Genomic DNA, 20,242 nt, shown 5'->3' with positions numbered 1-20,242 from the left:
GACTCCTTCAAAATGATCTCTCCTTTTGATCTCAGAAGCTCCCATGAATTCAACTATAATTTCCTTTTTTAATTTAATGTTCAATTTTCCCCCAATTATATATGAAAACAATTTAACATTCTTTTTTTTTTTCAAATTTTGAGTTCCAAATTCACCTTCCCTTCCCTTCCCCTCATTGAGAAGGAAAACAATTTATCATGTTATACATGTGTAGTCATTTCCATGTAAGTCATGCTATGAAAGAAAACAGACCAAAAAAAAAAAAAAAACAACCTCAAAATAAAGAAAGTAAAGAAAAAGTATTTTCAATTTGCATTCAGGCTCCACCAGTTTTTCTCTGGAGATGAATAGCACTTTTCATCATAAATCCTTCAAAATTGTCTTGAATCATTGTACTGTCAAAAATAGCTGTTCTTCACATTAGATCATCATACAATATTGCTGTTACTATGTACATTGTTCTCCTGGTTCTGCTCATTTCACTTTCTATCAGTTCATGTAAGTCTTTTGGGAGCATCATACTGCTTGTCATTTCTTACAGCACAACAATATTCCATCACAATCATATACAATAGCTTGTTCAATTATAATCTCAATGTAAATGATTCCCAAATATTCAGCTTACCTTGTCTGAGCTCTAGAGCCATATCTTCACCTGGATGCCCTAGAATTATCACACACATATTCAACACATATAAATTCAACAACTCAAATTCAACATATATAAAACTGAGGTGTCAGGTGTCATTTTAGTGCTCCTTTCTCCATGTCTCCTGTATCCCACCCCCTTCTCTCTACACATACCATAACCACTCCAGTTCAGGTCCTTATTATATCTCACTTAGGCTACTGCAATAATCTAATTGACCTCCCTTCAACTTTCCATCTCCAATCCATCCCCCATATGGTTGATATTCTTAAAATATAGATCTGACCATGTCACTCCCTTACTCATGAAACTTCTTTGAGTCTTTATTGTCTCTAACACAAATGCAAACCCATCTGTTTGGCATTTAAAGTCCTTCACAATCTGTTTCCAGTTGATTTCTTCTGGCTGATTATATATCACTCCCCCTCAGATGGGGGTGGTCTATTCAAACTGGATTACTCACTGTACACGGCATTCCATTTCCCACCCCTGCACCTTTGAACAGGATGTTCCTCCCTACTGCTCCCCATGAAGTCCTTCCCTGAAATGATCTCTTTCCTCATGAAGCCTATAACCTCCTTCAAAGCTCAGTATAGGTGCCAACTTGTAGAAGAGACCTTTTCCTGATTCCTCCAGTTGTTAGAGCCTTATCTGGGTACCTGTTGCATTTTCCCCACTCCCAGGAGAATGTAATCTCCATGAAAGGGGCCAAGTCTGGAACATAATACGTGTTTAATAAATGTTTGTTGAATTGAATTTGTAAAAGTGATGATCCAGATGTTTTAAGTAACTTGCTTCTTTTCAAAGGTTGGGTTTGATGCAGTTCGAGTTTACAATAAGAGGCTCAAAGCACTGAGGAAGATACAGAAACTTATCAAAAAGGGACAGCTACGAGCAACAAAGGTGAAGAAGCATTTTTCTTCCTTCTCTCTACTCCTTTCTACACTTTTATGAAAGTATGTGGAATGCTCAAAATTAAAATCTAACCATTTTGGCACTCAGATGCTTACAATCACATGTCATATGGGCAAACAGAACATCTGAACTGAGTCTTTTTGGGTTTTGAAAGAAGACATTACTTCCATGGGAATTCAGGGTCAAATCTTTCATCATAAAAAGAGTATACGTTTCATTTTAAAACTTTATTGTTAATGGAAGGTAGATAAAGATAGAAAAATATATCCACCCCTGTATCATAAAATCACTCACAATGTGAGATAAGCTGGTACAATAGATAGAGCACAGGTTTTGAAATAAGGAGACTAAGGCTTTGAATCAGACTTTGCTTACAAACTGATTGTATGACATTGGGCAAGTGATTTTATCTCTCTGAATCTCAGTTTCCTTATCTTAAAAAAATTATGGGGTTGTACTAGATCATGTCAGGTCTCTTCCAGATCTAACAGTCCATGATTCTAAGAAGTCCACAGACTTTCATGATTATTCATTTCTATGCTGATTATCTCTGTGGGTAAAGTCTAGCACATGGTCTTCAAAATCTAGAATTGTCTGTCCCTACTGCTCTTCATTTTTTCTTTTGACTGAAGGCTCAGAGTTTGGGTTCATGAGATCTTTTCTTCAATTCTCTGTCTTTTTCTGCTTTGTATTTTAAAATTTATTTTATTCTGTTTTCTATATTTTTCTGAGGAAGAATATGTCTTATTTAGCAAAACAAGTTAATTCAGAGTTCTTTTCAATGCATTACTTGGAATCACAGAATTTTAGAGCTAGACAGGACATTAGATATAGCCTCATTGAACCTACTTATGTTAAAGATGAAGAAACTAAAAGCCCTGAGTCTTGCCCAAGGTCATTTGGTTAGTTGGGGCAGAATTGAGATTAAAACCTATGTTCTCTTGCCTTCTCAACTAATGCTCTTTTCAAGATACTATATATCCACAGTCATCTCTCTTTTGGGGTTTCAGCTTTATAGAATGAAAGAAGAAAGGGAAAGTAAAGTGGTAGAGTAGATAGAGGGATGGTCTTAGACTCAGAAAAATCTGGGTTCAAATACTGCCTTTGGCAATTTGCTAACTATGTGACTGCAGGCAAGGTATTTAATGTTGTAGCCCCAGTTTCATCATTTGTAAGGTGGGAGTTTTGAATGAATGAACCAAGTACTTATTAAGTATATACTATGTGCAAAGCACTAGGTGAACAAATTAAAGTAAGAAGCTCACTTTCTAATGAAGGAGACAACACATAGGAGGTTTCTCTTAGATGGAAAGGTAATGTGGCTCTTAGAATCCAGTGGCAAAATGGTTGGTAAGATCTTTTTAAGAATCATTTCTATTGATAAAATCAAATCCACTTCTGATATAGAACCATTCAATAGTACCAAGAACTTTTGCAGTGAGAGTTTTCTTTTCTGGATCTTCAGTGGCTATGACAGCGGTGGCTGCTGAGGAGGCAGGGTCTCCAGAACTCCAGAACCTGACACAGGGGTTGCTTCCAAAGATGATGGCAGGGCTAAGGGACTGAGGGTCTGGGAGGATGCTACCATCCACAGTTGGTGTTGGTGGTGGCAAGGAAGGGTCCCTGCCCTCAATGATGGCTGTAGGACCCAGGCTAGTGACCCATGGTCTAGAGGCACTGCTATTACCAAGAGTCATGAGTTCTGAGCTGTTTCTGTTGGACTCTTATGGGAAGGCAGTGATTGAAGTCCTGTCAGTGATTTGACTTGCCTGGTAAATGTTACTTGTGAGGTCAAATCAGATAATATATATATAAAGTATTGTGCTTTTGCATGGTGTTATTACTATTGTCTTAAACTTATTTCAAGCAAACTTTGGAAAGTAACTCCTAATTTCACACATTATGTTCTTGGAATTGTTTGTTGGTTTAGAATGGCATCATCAGTGATGCTTGTGCCACTAATCAAGGTTTTGAGCCTGATGAAGATGCTGAAGACCCTGAAGACCTGAATATCCCAACTAAGGAAATAGAGATCCAAGTAGATTGGAATTCAGAACTTCCTGTCAAAGTCAGTGTTCCCAAAGTCCCCATTCACAGCCTGATCCTCGATTTTGGAGCCGTGTCATTCTTGGATATTGTCGCAGTGAGATCACTACGAGTGGTATAGTTTTCTTTTACTTTTGTACAAAAAAATCTTAACTATAGACAAGTTTCTGGCTAATTTCTTAATATTTGTTAATATCTCTGATTGCACTGAGCCCTGGGAAAATAAAATGGGATGGGGCTAGCTCAAATATGGTCATTATTCTATTCATTTTCTGTGTGTAGGATGCAGAATTTAGGAATCTGTGGTAGAGCGGAAAGAACCCTGCCCTTGGAATATCCCAGCCTTACAGCCTGCTTAGTTGTGTGACCTTGGGCAAATCACTTGACCTCTTTGCCTCACTTTCCTCATTTGTAAAATGACCATTTACAAGGACTGACAGCCTTTCAAACTCTAAAATTCTACAAGACAAAGCTTTTGTTGCCAATGGGACTATTTTTTATATGGCAAGTGTCAGAGTGAAGATTGTCAGGTACTAGGATTTACAGAGTCAGATAATAATGAAAAATAGTTATCAGAACAGTTAGATATCAGATCGAGTAATAAATCAGGAATATAGAAATGCAAGGAATGAATTGAAGAGTATGCAACTGATTATCAAAGGTCAAAAATAGACAGGAGATCAAAAATCCAGGTAGGGAGGCCACAGATTAACAGATAAATGAGCATCAGACTTTATGATGGGCAAAAAGTTCAAAATCCAAATGGACAGATAACTTGGGTCAAAGCTCAGACAATCAGCCTACAGGTTCAACTAGAATTCCATAATCCCTGCCCATAATGACTTTACATTCTACTTGGGGAATATCACAATTTTACAGATAAGGAAAAACAAGATAATTTAGTAAAGGACAAGAGGAACAACCAGGAGAATCAGGAGAGTCTTCCTACAAGAAGGGGAATTTGAGTCTTGATGGGAAGCCAAAGATTCTACAGAAACACAAGCAGGAGCAGCCAGGTGGTGGCACACAGTGGATAGAGCACCACCAGCCCTGTGGTCAGGAGGATCTGAGTTCTGGGGCAAGTCACTTAACCTTGATTGCCTAAAAAAAAAAAAAAAAAAGGAACACAGGCAGAAAATGAAATAGCAAGCAGGTCAATTTGACTAGAAATGCAGGGGGGTGTATGAAGGGAAATAATGGGAAATATCTGGAAAGGTGTGAAGCCTTGCTATAAAGGGTTTGAAATGCTAAGCTGGGGGTGGTTTGTAGTTTATCTTAGAAGCAATAAGGAGCCACAGAAAATTCTTGAATGGTAGAGTGACATGGTTAGATCTTTACTTTAGGAAAATTATTTTAGCAGTTACGTGGACGATGGATAGAAGACAGGAGAGATTTTATGGAAATAAGAAGAAAAGAAGGCATTTTGTACTAAAATAGATTTTTTTTCTCAATGTATTTCTACATGTTAATCATAAGGCAACTGAAGGAAAGTCTTGGCTTTTATTCTATTTAACACACATGCCTTATTGTTAGTTGCCCTTTCAAATGAAAAGGAGTAAAAAAGTGAATTTTTGTTTTTCATAGACATTATTTACTTGTAGTCAGAGTTTTGTTGGAGACAGCTCACACCTTCCTGGAAGAGCCAGTTGTTAAAATTTTAGAATGAGCATTTAGACCTTGGAAATTGGCAAGGACTACAAATGAGGGCTTGAATTATTATTTTGCTGATGGTTCAAAATTAAGAAACTGATCGAGAAAATTTTAATAATGTAGATTAAACTTAAAAATGTGAATATTTTCAGAAAGCTACCCATTTACCAGCACACCTTTGCTTTTAATGTATATATTAGTACATACCTTCATTATTATCAAACATTATAAATGTGTCTGAAAAAATGAAAAGTTTTTATACATACATACACCTGCTTATGGCAACAGGAACATTCACACAGAACTATGAACTGATCATCTCTTCTCCCATAAGTGTGGTTTATATAAAGAAAATCAACCATACCTCACTATGATACTCATTCCAATAAGTCTGGCACAAACTGTCTATTTACTTCAGTCCCATTGTCTGTGTAAATTTCTTTCATTTTCTGCAAACTTATTGGAATCACCAAATTTCAGAGCTGGAGTGGACTTTAGGGATCATCTAGTCCAACCCATAGTTCCCACACTCCAAATGAAAGAAAATTCCTATTACAACATACCTAACTAGACCTTTACTGCCTCCCGAGGCAGCCATTTCCATTTTGGGATAGTTCTGTTAGGAAGTTTTTCACTTAATCAAGCCTAAATTTGACTTTTGGTTACTTTCACCCATCACCCCTAGTTATACCTGCTGGATCCAGTCAGTCAAAAGTCAACTAGCATTTATTAAATGTCTACCACGAACCTAGTGCTGTGTATACAAAGAAAGGCAAAAAATTATTCTTGCTCTGAAGGAGCTCAGAATCTAATGGTGGAGACAACTATGTACAAACAAGATATATAAAGTATAAATGGGGGAGGGGAGGAGGCATGTCTTGGAGGGAAGGCACTAATATGGAGGAGGACTGGTAAGGCTTCTTGGAGAAGTTGGAACTTTAGCTGAGACTTGGAAGCCGGGGAAATCAGGAGGTGGAGATGAGAAGTATAGAGTTAGTCTAATAATCCCTCTTCTAGATGACATGTTTTTTAAATACTTAGGTATTTAAGCTAGCTGCCCATGCCTGTGTTCCTTTCCAAAGACTCTCCCACATTCCTGGATTCTACTTTTTCACCTCTACCTCTTTTCTCAGGCTCCTTCAACTATTTTCACAGGACATGAATCTAAAGCCTTTTGCATCTAGTTGCCCTTATCAATGTCCCTTCTAAAATGTGGTGTTCAGGACTGACCATAATACTCAAGATATCACCTGAGCAGGATGATGTAGAGAGGGAAGATCACCTTCCTACTCCAAGAAGTAATGCTCCTCTTAAGGAAACCCAAGCCATTGTTATTTTTTTAATTGCCATATCAAACTGTTGACTTGTATTGAGCTTGAAGTCCACTAAGATTCTAGATTTTTTTTCAGAGGAATTGATGTGTGGCCATGACTCACTTATCTTGTATTTGTGAAGCATATTTCTTGAACTTAAGTGCAAGATATTATATTTATCCTGATTACATTTTATCTTATTGGATTCTGCCCAGTTTTTTAGCCTGCCAAGATCTCTTTGCAACTTGCCTGTCATTCAGCATACCAGCTCTCCTTCCTACGTTTTTGCCAACTCAAAGTTCTGTTTATCTGAGGAACTTTTGAAACTGGGTAGTCCTTTAGTGATCGGATCCTCTAGAAATGGCTATATTAATTCACCCCCATAAGAATCATGTATGAATTTACATCAACATTTAAAGTTCCCCTTTCTTTTCAGATTGTAAAAGAATTCCAAAGAATTGATGTGAATGTGTATTTTGCTTCACTTAAAGGTAAGTGTATGTATGTGTGCATATACTTCTTCACAGAGTTTCCTGCCCTTCCTCATCCCAGGCTCCTGGAATTTGGGGATTTTGTGGATGAGTACCTTTTTGAATGTGAAAATACACAACTTCCTCTTCATTCAGTAGTGCTTAAAATGCATTGAAATCCATATTCTGGTGACTGGGTTGCATCAGTGAGAAAGTACAAAAGGGTGAGATGTGGGCAGGGATGGCCTTCTTGTTGAATAAAGACAACCACAAATGGACATTTTTCCCCTTGCCCCTCTCTGACAAAAAGCTTCCTTGAGGATAAAGAGGGTTATTTTGGGACAGGGCACTTTTAAAGATGCAAAGTGATCTTCCATTCTATCTCTCCTCACCAATAGTTCTCTGTCTAGTTACATCAACATGTGTACTTTTGTTCTAAGTCCAATGCGCTGTCTTTTTATTCTTTTGTAACATATGAGAAGTAGAAGACATGGGCCCAGCTCTCAAGAACCTTATAATATTTTATGGAGAAAGGATAGACAGGCCATTCTGCTAAAATGAACAAGCATGTTCTCCAAAAGCACCCCACTATGAAAAATTGTGTAATTTAAGAACCAGAGAATCTGTGGAGGAAATGGGATTAAGAGCACGATTTTCAAAAACTTTGTCAGTGTTGCATTAAAAAAAAAATAGTACCCTAATAAAAAAAAGTAGTATGGTTTTATACATTTCAGGTAGATAAAAAAATACATAAATACTGTAATAGTGGTCCCAGAATGAAGTCAAGATGATGAAATCAAAAGAGAATATTTTTGCCTAGCAACACATCTACTCTACAGCAACACAGAAAGTGGTCAGACTGAATTCTGATGGGGGAAAGTCAAGAAAAGTCACAGATGCAGGGGTGGGGTCTGGCCAGCAGAACACAGAAAAGGGAGCACCTGATGAAGAACCCCTGGGGCAGAAAGATCTCAGGGTACTAGAAGCAGAGACAGATGCCATCTGGAAGCTCTGTTGCCTATTATCGGGTTCTGAGTCCCAGATCCAGGGTAGAAAGGAACAGTTTGAGAGATCACAGAACCTAGCTGAGTACTGATCAGGAGCAAATTCCAGAAATTTAGCCATATATCTCTGAGCCCAGGAGCAGAGCTGCTACTCAGTTCTAGCCTTTAGCCCAGGATAATAGCCTAAAGTGGGATAACCAGGGGAGGAATGTCCCAGACTAAAAAGGGTTCCAGCAGTTCAGTCACTCTAAATCTGCAGAACCTCCCAGAGGGCCAACAATGACTGAGTCCAGCAGGAGTCTACTAAAACTCAACCACCCACCCACAAGTCAACAGACTCAAACTTGGGTCAAGAACTTGCAGAGCTCAGACCAGGAGAGCAGTGAACAGACTTTACATAACACCACTTTGGGAGCAATGAAAACTTGCAAAACTTGTGAAAGCAGCAGGACATAAAAGGATAGGAGCTCAAGTCAGACCTCTCCCTTCCCCCCTTCTCCAGAAGTGAGCAGAGCCTAACACCAACATAAAGTTCCAAATCAAGAAATAGGCTAGAAGAAAGAACAAACAAAAAAAGAACCTGACCACAAAAAGCTGCTTAAGCAAAAGGGAAGCTCAAGACCCAATAGCTAGGTGGCAGGGTCTATGGCCTCAGGCTGCTGCTCTACCTGAACCCCAGACTGCACAAACAGGTTAGACAGGCTGCCACAATTCTAAGCCTCAGCCCTGGACGCTTGGTGGAAGGGGGTGGGGTAGGTGAAGGGGGTAGAAGTGACTCAGACCAGCCCTTCTCTACTCACAGCTCCTACTGCCTCAGAAGATACACAATAAATATGGCCTTTTACCTTGACAAAGACCTGAAGTTTTCTTGTGAAAGTGGGCATCAGAAGGGTTGCAGCTTGTAAGTGATTGTGAAGTGGTGCAGTTTTTTGTGTGTTCTCTTGTTTCTGGAAGAAGAAATCTTGCAAAAGCAAACTTGGAATCTGAATTGCTTATTTTGTCCCCAAGGGCATGACTGATTTGCAATTTCATCAGCATCTCATCAGCTCTCATACTTGCCCCTTCCATACCATAATTTCATCAAGTGGCATGGGGGACCTCAAACTGGTCAGGAGTCCTCGGATCAGTTCCCCACTCTGACTAAATGCCCGCATGAAGCAAATAAAAGATATGTTAAAAATTATGTGATCAAGTGCTAGGTTTGGACAGAGAACCAATATTTACACATACATACTCACCTACACAAATCTACTGAATTATTGAATGTAGTGTAGATAAAGAGGAACAACAGCGATCTGGAGAGGCAAAACTTTTCTAATAGGAAAGAATGTTTTTAGTCAGAAAAAATGTATTACGGCATCTGTGTGTAAAGCCAACACTGGAGTAATGAGGCTAATCAGAGCAATTGTATTAGCTAGTTCATCAACATCTTGCATGTGTTGGGAGAATGTAAACTCTTGGAACAGTACATGCATCTATTTATTTTGTACAGACTTAACTATTTACATGTTATGTACCCTCATTAGAATGTAAACTCGTTGAAGGCAGGGATTATTTTTCCATGTATTCTCAGAATTTAGCCTAATGCCTGGCACATGCTAAGCACTTAATGCTTATTGATTACCAAAATACTTTATTTTCTTAAAAAGTTTTTATTGGTGCCTTCTGTTTTTTGCATCATCATAGTATTCTTCTAGCTCTCCCCTTCTCAGAGAACCATCCCATATGACAAATATTATTAATTATCTTTAGGGAGGAAGTGCATAAGCACTTTTCCAGCTCAAGGCTATGTTATTTTTTAAATATATTTTTTGTGAGGCAATTGGGGTTAAGTGACTTGCACAGAGTACCACAACTAGTAAGTGTCAAGTGTCTGAGGCTAGATTTAAACTTAGGTCCTCCTGACTCCAAGGTTGGTGTTCTATACACTGTATATACACTCTATACACCTAGCTGTCCCAAGGTTGTTATTTTTAAAAGTTACGTGTGTGTGTGCACATGTGTGTGACTGTGATTATTTTAACAGATCGCCAATCAGTCAAAAAGTATTTAGTAAATGTTTACCATGCAAGGTCCTGTGCTAAGTCCCTTGGGGGAATACCAGGATCCCTGCCCTGAAGAAGCTCACTTTCTGACATGCAAAGAACTATGCACATGTAAGCTATGTAAACTTTTATGCCTACTCAATGTTTGAAAAATATCCTTGCTTGCTTGGGAATACAAATTGAATGCATGTGTTAACTTTTGGAGTCAGAGGCAAGAAGATACTAATAATCTGCTTTGATGGTATAGAGATGTACTCTCGTTACTCTTAACTTGAACATATTTTTAAAAAATATTTCCTTCTAAGACCATGTGATAGCAAAGCTGGATCAATGTGGCTTCTATGAAGATAATATTGTAATGGACATGTTCTTCCTGACTGTTCATGATGCTGTGTTACACATACAGAGTCGAGTTAAAGCCCAAACTGTTCAGGACCCTATCTTGGAAAAGGTAAACATTTCATCTCTATGCCATTCTTTGCAAGAGGTAGAAAGCTTCATAAAAGCCATTTGGTCAAATAAAAAGACACCCATACTTGATGTGGTAAACATACGCTACATGTGTTTAAAAACTGGACATTATTGAAATATTGCCTTTTCAGAAGACTACATATGAAACTCAGATTTGTAAATGGAGTTAAATACTTTAAATCCTGCCATCCTTATTATTTGAGATAGGTTAGAAATGAATTAAAAAACGGTCTACCATTGCAAGAAACATGAGGATCTGTTCAGATTTGATATTTTCTTCACAAAATTAAAGAAGTTCGTGGATTTTTTAAAAGCTTCCATATTTTGTGAACCTTCTCATCAAATATATAGGGGATCTGGACTCTGAAAAAGTCTCTGGTCTGGTATGGCTTTAAGAAGACCAGACTACTGAGTAACTTCAGCATTCAGAATTCTTCTGTTAATTCTTTCACCTCAACTGAATTTGTTTAAGGAATAGACCTAATGTTTCAGTGATCCTCTGAACTGGATTTAGTATTCCTTGTATCTGATGTCAGGCCATGGCCCTGTTTATACTTATTTGTATCTCCGTTGCCCTTCTTGGTATGTGGCAGGACCTCATAGTAAATATTTGTCATTGATGTCTTAGTTTTCCAATGTGTTATTTGAGCATGATTTTGGATAGGACAGAAGATACAGGATCCTATACCCTATATCTCTATTCCGCTACAATTGCCTCTCTGAGGGCTGAACCCAAAGCAAAAGCTCTTACCCCTGGTTATGTACAAACTCCTAACTTTCCCAGTTTATCCTCATCATTTATGTCTGGATGGACAGCTCTTGTCATGTCTACAGCAGCAAAATTAACTAGGTTATTGGAATGGTTGATTATGTTCTCATTATATTAACTTATTTTTTAACTTACTTATTAATTATATTCTATATTATATTGCAATTATATTCTATAATATTGTTATATATATTTACTTTGACTTCATTCTCTGTCAAGATTAATCTGATACAAGAATACAAAGAGCCTCTTGAATTAATGGACAGAGAGGAAAATGAAGATGCTCTTGATGTCCAGGATGAGGTATGATTATTATTTCTTCAAATAAAATAAATCATTTATTATATTTCATAATGAATTGAAAAGTGATTGGAAATTGACAAATGAGAAATATCTACAAAAGGTATCCCAAGGAGTCTCCCTGACTCTGTATAGTTCTTTCATTTTTGAAAGTTTATACTATGAAAAGATTTCTTGTTTGTACCAAACTCTACCTCCCTATTGCTCCTTACCCTTTGGTCCTATTTCTGCCCTCTGGAGCAATATATGATGTCTCTTCCCTCTTCCACATTGATGTCACCCTGTTCATATATCTCCTGTTTTTCTTTAAACATTTTCAATATTCTCAACTTTTATTTTTGAAATTTAATTCACATTTATCTTTGTTTTTTGAAGAAAACCATGGCTAAAAGCATTGGGATAATTTTGATTTCTGATTCTTACACATAACTAACTGACCCAGCGTTGTTCTATCTATAAAACTGACACTGGTAGCAAAGGTGGGTGAAAAGTATGTTGTATACATACATAATATATGTATATATATATTTCAATTAAATTTTTTATAATCACAAGATAAAATACAGGTGCATCCCTGCTTTAAGAAGACCCACAAATGAAACTTTACAAAACTGATAAATTTGGTGTATTACCCACCTTTTAAGAGGAGTCAAGGCATAGTTCCTTTAAATCATTTGTTTCTCTATTTCATTTGTAATATAATTAAATTTGCAAAAATTTCGTTTGTATTCAACTCTTTAGAAACATCTATTTTGAGATACTCCACAAATGAATACATTTGAGTGAAGTTTATATTATCTGAAATTAGGAAAAGAAGACATAGATTCTGGTTAAATTCAGATGTATTAATCAACTTTCTTTGTTTCTGCAGGCAATGCGTAGACTTGCTTCCTGATGGAAGACTACTGAAGTTGGCACCACCATGCATGGACTGTGTGGCAATACTAGCAAACCAATGTTTTATATTACGCAAGCATTTTCTATCTTGACTGTTTCTTTGAATTTTAAAACACATTTGTTTTCTGTGGCATACTTTTAAAAATGTATGCATGTTTTTCTCCTAAGACTGTCATTAATCCAGGTCTATAAACAGCTTGCCTCTGTTTTGCACAGAATGGTTAATGAGAAAAATAATTCAAGCACATTTTGAAAGTATATGCTGAATATATAGTGAAGATTCTTCCATGAAAAGGGGTAGATTTGCTGGCAGTGTTAAAGCGGGTGCATGTTAATTTCCAATCTGGGAAGGTAGTGATGCATTTGGAATGACCAGGATTAATTTTTTGTGTTATTCTGAAGCTCACAGAAAAGAAAATATACATTTTTTCTTTATTACTGTAAGTGGGTCTGCCTGAGGCATAAAGCAATGAAAAATAAAGACCACAAATATTTACACTGATTCATTAACTAAGGTACAAATGACATGACAGTCTATTTTGTAATGAAAGCAAATCTCCCCCCCCACCCCCCATTAAATACAAAGTTAGCACATGATAATTTTTTAAAAATGCTACTATCTGTGAATAGAAACCTAACTAGAATTCAGATGCTATAAAATTGTGCTAATGTACTTATGAAAAATTTATTTCTGCAGAGAAGTATATGAAAGTTGGTGGGAGGGGCAGTCAATGACAGAATTTTGCAGCTTTTTAAAAAAGTGGTAAGTTTAGGGAATATGAAATTAATTAAATAATCACAATTGAAACGAGAAAAATGAACGTTTCTAGGGTCAGACAGCCTATATCAGGCTTAAAAGGTAATTTTTATGCATGTATTCCTATGCATATTCTTTATATGCATATTACATATGTTTGTTTTTAGGAATCATTGTTGATTTTGAGTTAAATAGTGCAAGCTATTCTAAAATCTAACATTAAAATAATTGTATGAGCACTTTAAAATTCAGATCTTTTAAAAGAAAAACTATTATGACATTAACACTTATACATTTGTATGTTAACACTTGTACATTGCAATTAAAAGAGTTATGCTTTTATAAGCTTTCTTTAAAATTTCATGTATTTTATATAAAAAACTAGCTTTTAGTAAATCCTAAATACATAATATATAAAGCCAAAAAATATATCAGAAAATATTCAATGTTGAAAATTATTAAACTGTGGAAAACACTACCTTTTCAGATGGTCTAAAATTTTTTAAAGGGATTTTGGTGTAGACAGTAGGTGTATACATGTATGTACATATGTATACACACAATTGAAAAAAAATCTAGATTTTTAGACAACAAACTGTATTGTTATGCTTACCTAATATTTTCTGAGAGCCAATACATTACTGGGTTTTGTAATGAATATGAAGTACAATTGGGTGTGAATTACTTTCATCCTAGAAGTTAAGGAAGTTGCACTTAGAGAAAAAAATAAAACCACATAGCCTCCAATTTGAGAATATCTCCTGTTGTAAGACTAGATTCTGTACTCGGCATATATGTGTGAAATTCCCATATGTCTGGTGGCTAAGCATAAATGTCCAAAGGCAGAATCTGCCTTTATTTGTCATCATCATTGATCATTGTTGTTTTTTCCTGAAAAACAAATTGAAATAATAATCATAGGATTTAGAACTAGAAATAGACTTTAGAGATCATCTTGTCTAAGAAAACTAAGGCCTGAATAGATTAGATGTTTTGCCCAAGGTCACATAGATAGTAGTAGAAGATAATGGACCTGGGATTTGAACCCAGGACTTCTGACTCTCAATTTAGTGCTTCTTCACTATTCCATACTATTTTTTCTTTGAATGCCAGGTCTAAATGGTTAAATGGAAGCAACATAAAATGCAGGGCTATTGCTTAAATACCTTTTGAGTTAGCTAAAGCATACTGTAACGTATGAAATTCTTTCATTTTCCATAGGTATACTGGGCCTTTACCTGACTTCAAATTTCTTCTGAATCTTGGACATAGAACAAACGTGTCTATATAGGGAGCACTTTTCTAGCCCTAGATAGCTAGCTCTAAAATGTTTGTGTTGAGGGAAAAAAAGTATGCTTCTACATATTCTGGGGGAATATGCAGTTTGCTTTTCATAATAAGGAAAACGAAAATACCAAAGTCACATATTTTATAGTAAAGTTAGAGGTTTGTAATGGTTAGTGTTCATTTGTGAGCATTGCAAGTCATACATGATATGGCCAATTTCCCATAAAGGTTCTAAGAATGATGTTTCCCTAAGCATTTTGGTGACAGATATTTCCATAGCTATACTGTCACTGAAAGTTTTACTTGAAACTAAAGGCTTATTGTTATATTTTAACCTTTTATGGGTAAAATTTTAATATTATAAAGAGATTTAAATAATAAGGAAATCATATATAATATTTGCACATATTTTTGTTAATGTAAAGTTATCCTTTAAATGACCATGATGTGTTCTTTAAAATCATTAAACATAACATGGAAAACAAACTTCTTGCTTTTCCCAATTTGTCTTCATTGCTCCCATTCCAGCATTTTTCACAGCATTTCATACCTATACTCCCATCTGGCTTGTGTGAAATTTCATTTAGAAAAGAGGCCATGTTTTCACTGCCATGTTTTTAAATCTTGAATCCTGCCTAAATCTGACTAAGGAGTTTGTGTAGTTGTTGTATTAATGATAAAAATTTATGGAAAACTGGATCAGGGCTCAGGAGGTCCAGGGATGGGCTACCATTCTTCACTAGCAGCTACATTGACCCTAGGAAAAATGAATCATGGTTCACATATAAGTAAAAAAGCAATTAATTGAGTAGATTTTTTCCTCCTCAAATGATGAGAAATTTATCTCAAACTAAGAACAGAAGATAAAATTATACATGTATAACCCTTGTGGTGGGGTACAAGCTTATAGAATTAAGGACAAGGTTACCTCTTAGGATGTCTCACTCCTCAAATGGCCCAAACTCCAACTCAGAAACCAAAAATATCTATCTTTCCACATGACATTTCAGAAGGTCAGTACTATCTCCTTACCTCTAAGTCCACTGGACACAATTATCAGAGAAGTGTTTTATAAAAAGAAGAGCAAAAATAAATTATATATTCAGAAACAAGTAATTTACAGTCACAGACAAACCCCAAATTCTAAAAAATCACTGTCAGGGCATCAGCACTAAGTCTTCTAATACTGTAGTTTTGGTGAGCTAGCTGTTCCTGGAGATCTCTGCCTGGCTCTCAAGGTATAATAATTAGAGCTCTGCTCAGTGCACTGCCAAATTCTCTAGCTGTCTTGAGCTGGTTTCCTTTCTTATCTAGTATCTTTTGGGGCAGTTAGGTGGTGCAGTGGATAGAGTGCCTGGACTGGAATCAGGAAGACTTCATTTCTCAGAGTTCAAATCTGGCCTCAAATGCTCGCTGTGTGATCTTGGACAAGTCACTTATCTCTGCTTGCTGGAGTTGTGTTTTGTCCTTCATTCTCAAAGAGGTCCATGACATCAAGATGATGATATGGCTTGCAGCTGACTTTGACTTCAGTGAGGGAGGGCTGTCCAGCCTCACTTTTCTTCTCCTGAGCCATCCGGATCCAGTGGCCTGATATTCATCAGGATGACTAGAGATGGCCTAGGATGCAATGGAGAAGGAAATGGCAAACCATTCCAGTATCTTTGCTGGGAAAACCCCAAATGGGGTCATGAAGAGTCAGGCATGACTGAACAACAAAATTCTTTATAGTTGTCACTTTTTATGGTCCTATCCTTGACTTTCACTGGGACGTTACTTAGTTACATAAGCACAGAGAGCTTATAGATAACAAATACAACAAATAATATAAAATACACTTTGATTTTTTCATTGTTATTTGAAGGAGGCAGAATAATAACAACAACAGTCAACAGTTACGTAGCTCTTTAAAGTCTGTGAAGAGTTTTACTTATTATTGATCTCCTTTGATCTTCCCAGCAGCCCTGGGAGGTAGATGCCATTATTATCCCTATTTTACAGAAGAGGAAATTGAGCCTCAGTGAGGTAAGTGACTTGCACAGGGTCACATTACTAGTAAATATCTAAGGCAGGATTTGAAAGTCCATTGAAAGCCAGAGAACCTTGAAGCAGAAGATTGAGTATTTTCAGGTTCCGTGGTCAATTCCCAGTTTATGTCCAGTCCCTAACTACATAGATTTGTCTTGTTTTCTCTTGAAACTTATTTGGTTATACCCTAAAAGATGAGTTGGGATTATGGTGGGGAAAGTGATATAAACTCCCCAAGACACGTTATGAGACAATCCAACTAAATGAAAGTAGGTGTATTATATAACCATCAGAGTAAGTTACCTGTGATCACTAGGCTTGGAAAAGACTAAATAGTAATCTAGCAGCCAAAAAGCTATCTTTTCTGAAATGGAAAACAACTTATTTGCTTCCATTTTCAAACTTGAAAATGTAATTGGAAAGTGATGGTTCTTTCCCTTATGAATCTCTCAAGGTTCTGCATGCATGTGAAAGAATGATTTAAGTATTTATTTTGCAGCCTTGGAAGTTTCTCAGTCTACTAGCCATTTCACCAGGATGTCTTCAGTATTAAAAAAAAAAAAAACAAACAACCTTACATATTGCCTTAAGTTTAAACTTTGAAAGACTGAGTACTTTTCTATTGATCAGAACATGTCAGGAACACTGTGTTTTACTCTGCTCATCACATTTTGAAAGACTATGACAGCTACAGCATGTCCAGAGAACAACGTTGCAAAGTGACAAAGGGCCTCTAAAATGTTATATCAGGTTGGTTGAAGGAACTGGGGATCTTTATCCTGGAGAATACCAGACTTGGGGGTGACATAATAATTGTCTTCAGGTAATTTCAAAGGGCTGTCATGTGAAAGAGAGATTATATTTCTTTTGTTTATCCTTGGAATTAAAGCATCAAAGTTTTGACTCAGCATAAAGAAAAACCAACAATTAAAAGTGTCCAAAATTGGAATGGATTGCCTCAGAAAGTCAGTGAGTTCACTCTCTATCTGATTTCTCCTTTCTTGCTCCTGGGAAGAAAACTGAAGGCCTTTACCCATAACAAGCTTAAGGTTCATAAATGGCCCTCACTTATGATACCTTTATCTGAGAAAGTATCTATGAAATTTTCCTCCCAATTTTCTTCTTTCCTCATGATCTTGGCTACATTTATTTGTACAAAACCTTTTCAATTGAATGTAATCAAAGTTATGCATTTTGCACCTAACTTTTCTCTTCATCTCGTTTCTTTACAAATTGTTTGCCCATTCATGAGTCTGAGAAGTAATATGTTCCACGTTCTTCTAATTTTCTTGTAATATCTCTTGATATCTAGGTCATGTATCCATTTTGACCTCATCTTGGTAAAGTATAAGATATTGGTCTATGTCCAGTTTCTGCTGTACCGCTTTCCAATTTTCCCAACAATTTTTACTAAATAATGAATTCTTATCCCAAAATCTTAAGCCTTTACATTTGTCAAATACAGGTTACTATGTTTATTTACTACTGTAAATTGTATGTCTACTTTATTCCATTGATCTGCCTTGCCATTTCTTAGCCAGTACCAGATACTTTGGATAATTATTGCTTTGTAATATACTTTAAGATCTGGTACTGCTAAACTTCCTTTCTTTACATTTTTAAATTTCCTTTGATGTTGACTTGTTCTTCCAAATGAATTTCATTATTATTTGTTCTAATTCAGTAAAATAATTTTTTGATAATTTAATTAGGGTGTAGTTGATATTAATTTGGGTAAAACTGTCATTTTTATTATATTGGCCCTGCTGACCCATGAACAATTAATATTTATTACCCAATTATTTAATTATAATTAAATTATTAAATTAAAATAAAAATTCAAGTACAGTTATAATGCAATTATAATATCCAATTATTTAAAACCAATTTTATTTGTTTAAAAAGGTTTTTTTTTTTTAAAATAATTTTGTTTATATAGTTCCTGAGTTTGTTTTGGCCAGAATATTCCCAGGTATTTTATACTGTGTAGAGTTACTTTAAATGGAGTATCTTTTACTATCTCTTCCACCATTACATCTGTTTCCAAAGATAGAGCAGAAGCAAGGTGAAAAAAAAAGGAAAAGAAAAGACATGACAACTTAGTTGTATATTTAAAAGGAACAGCAAATTGCACATAGTAGATTTGCAGATTCATAGGCAATTGTCTTTTTTATTCTACTATGTTATGGAAATGCTTGTTTTATTCCATAAATTAAAAATAAAATAAATTTGAAATATAAATGGCTCTTGCTGTTGCTTGGCAATCCTTCTACCCTACTTTAAAAGCTACTCACCATATCTTTCTCTGAAGCCTTGGTTCCAAGCCTTGTGTTTTCTCCTCTCCTCTCTTTAGATCATATCATAGTTCTATTTCACAAAAGGAAATTTCTACCCTCTCCCAAACTTATTCATTTTATCTTCACTTTTTTTTTGCCTTAGCATATGTTGCTTTTTTACTTAACTGCCTAGTTTAATTTGTTCATTTGTTTTTAAATCCCAACATTTCTAGGCTGAATTAAGGGGAAAAGTATTATGCTAACCAAGAGACTAGGAGAGCTGGGGGAATCTTGGTATCCACAAAAAAGTAGGGACTGATGACAGTGAATGAATAATTCTTCAGAAGACCTATGAAAAAAGCGATCTACCTCTCTGTTAGAGAAGCAGCATGGTGATATAATGTATCTGAGGACAAGATCAGCCAAATTCATTGGCCTCAGAGTAATACATTTTGTGTCTAGGATAGCTATCAAAGATCATCTCCAGGGGTTCTTAACCTGAGATTCATGAACTTTGCTTTGGAAAAAAAAAACACCTTAATAAGTATATTTCAATATGATTTATTTTCTTTGTCATTTTGTTTTATTTTATGCATTCAAAAACTTTATTCTGAGAAAGGGTCCATAGGCTTCACTAGACTGTTAAAGGAGTCCATGACACACAAAAGGTTAAGAACCCCTAATTTACTGATGTACCAACAGACTTTGACCTACATTGGTGAAGAAATCACTCATATTTACAAGATAACAAATCTTGAAGTGTGGAGAGTTGTGTAGAGTTCAGCTCTACATGTTTTCTCCTTGCCTATTAACATTTTCTGACTAAAATAATAAAGAAAAGAATTTTGACTCAAAATTAAGCAACAAAATGGACTACTGAAGTAAAAAACCAAACCAAAGCAAAATAAAACAAGAAGCCATTGTACGCCCTCTTCATGATGAAATATTTCACAAATACCCTGGTGGTAATTATTAAACAGAAGAGTACATTTAAGGCAAAGTCTACATTTAAAGTTGAATCCCTTTCAGTGGAGTCTGAATAATTCTTTTCTTTTCTACCCCTGTTTTTCAAAGATAGATAACCTTCTAATTTTCATATAAAATGCCCTTATTTAAACTTGTTCTTCGTGACAAACATTTGATCCTATGAAGCAACAGATTGTGTGTGACTGCGTTGCCCTGAAATCAATTAATCCGGAAATTTATTATTTTATTGATTTGTACTAAGTAACCAAAACACATGCCTTATAAATAGATTGTTTTAAAGGATTTCACACTTAAGACATATACTTAAAGGCAAATCTAAATATATTCAAATAAAAGTTGCTGACTCAAGTGCAGAAGCTTAATTGGCAAATAAATTCT

At 35.8% G+C, this 20,242-nt stretch overlaps 1 protein-coding gene across 2 annotated transcripts in view; it reads left to right on the top strand.

Moving 5' to 3' along the window:
* SLC26A4 (solute carrier family 26 member 4) overlaps positions 1–15,373 on the top strand; it is a 62,905-nt gene extending 47,532 nt beyond the window's left edge. For both annotated transcript variants that reach the window (XM_072653051.1, XM_072653050.1), the window contains 6 exons: positions 1,457–1,552; positions 3,495–3,725; positions 7,010–7,064; positions 10,398–10,543; positions 11,552–11,635; positions 12,504–15,373. In XM_072653051.1, the coding sequence (XP_072509152.1) occupies positions 1,457–1,552; positions 3,495–3,725; positions 7,010–7,064; positions 10,398–10,543; positions 11,552–11,635; positions 12,504–12,527 (636 nt within the window). In that variant the 3' untranslated portion in view covers positions 12,528–15,373. The remainder of the gene's footprint in view (positions 1–1,456; positions 1,553–3,494; positions 3,726–7,009; positions 7,065–10,397; positions 10,544–11,551; positions 11,636–12,503) is intronic.
* The last annotated feature ends 4,869 nt before the right edge of the window (positions 15,374–20,242 follow it).

This window comes from Notamacropus eugenii, chromosome 3 (genome assembly GCF_028372415.1).
Source record: "Notamacropus eugenii isolate mMacEug1 chromosome 3, mMacEug1.pri_v2, whole genome shotgun sequence".
Classification (NCBI taxonomy): domain Eukaryota; kingdom Metazoa; phylum Chordata; class Mammalia; order Diprotodontia; family Macropodidae; genus Notamacropus; species Notamacropus eugenii.
Note: the sequence above shows the minus strand (reverse complement) of the source record. Positions and strands in the feature narration are given on the sequence as shown.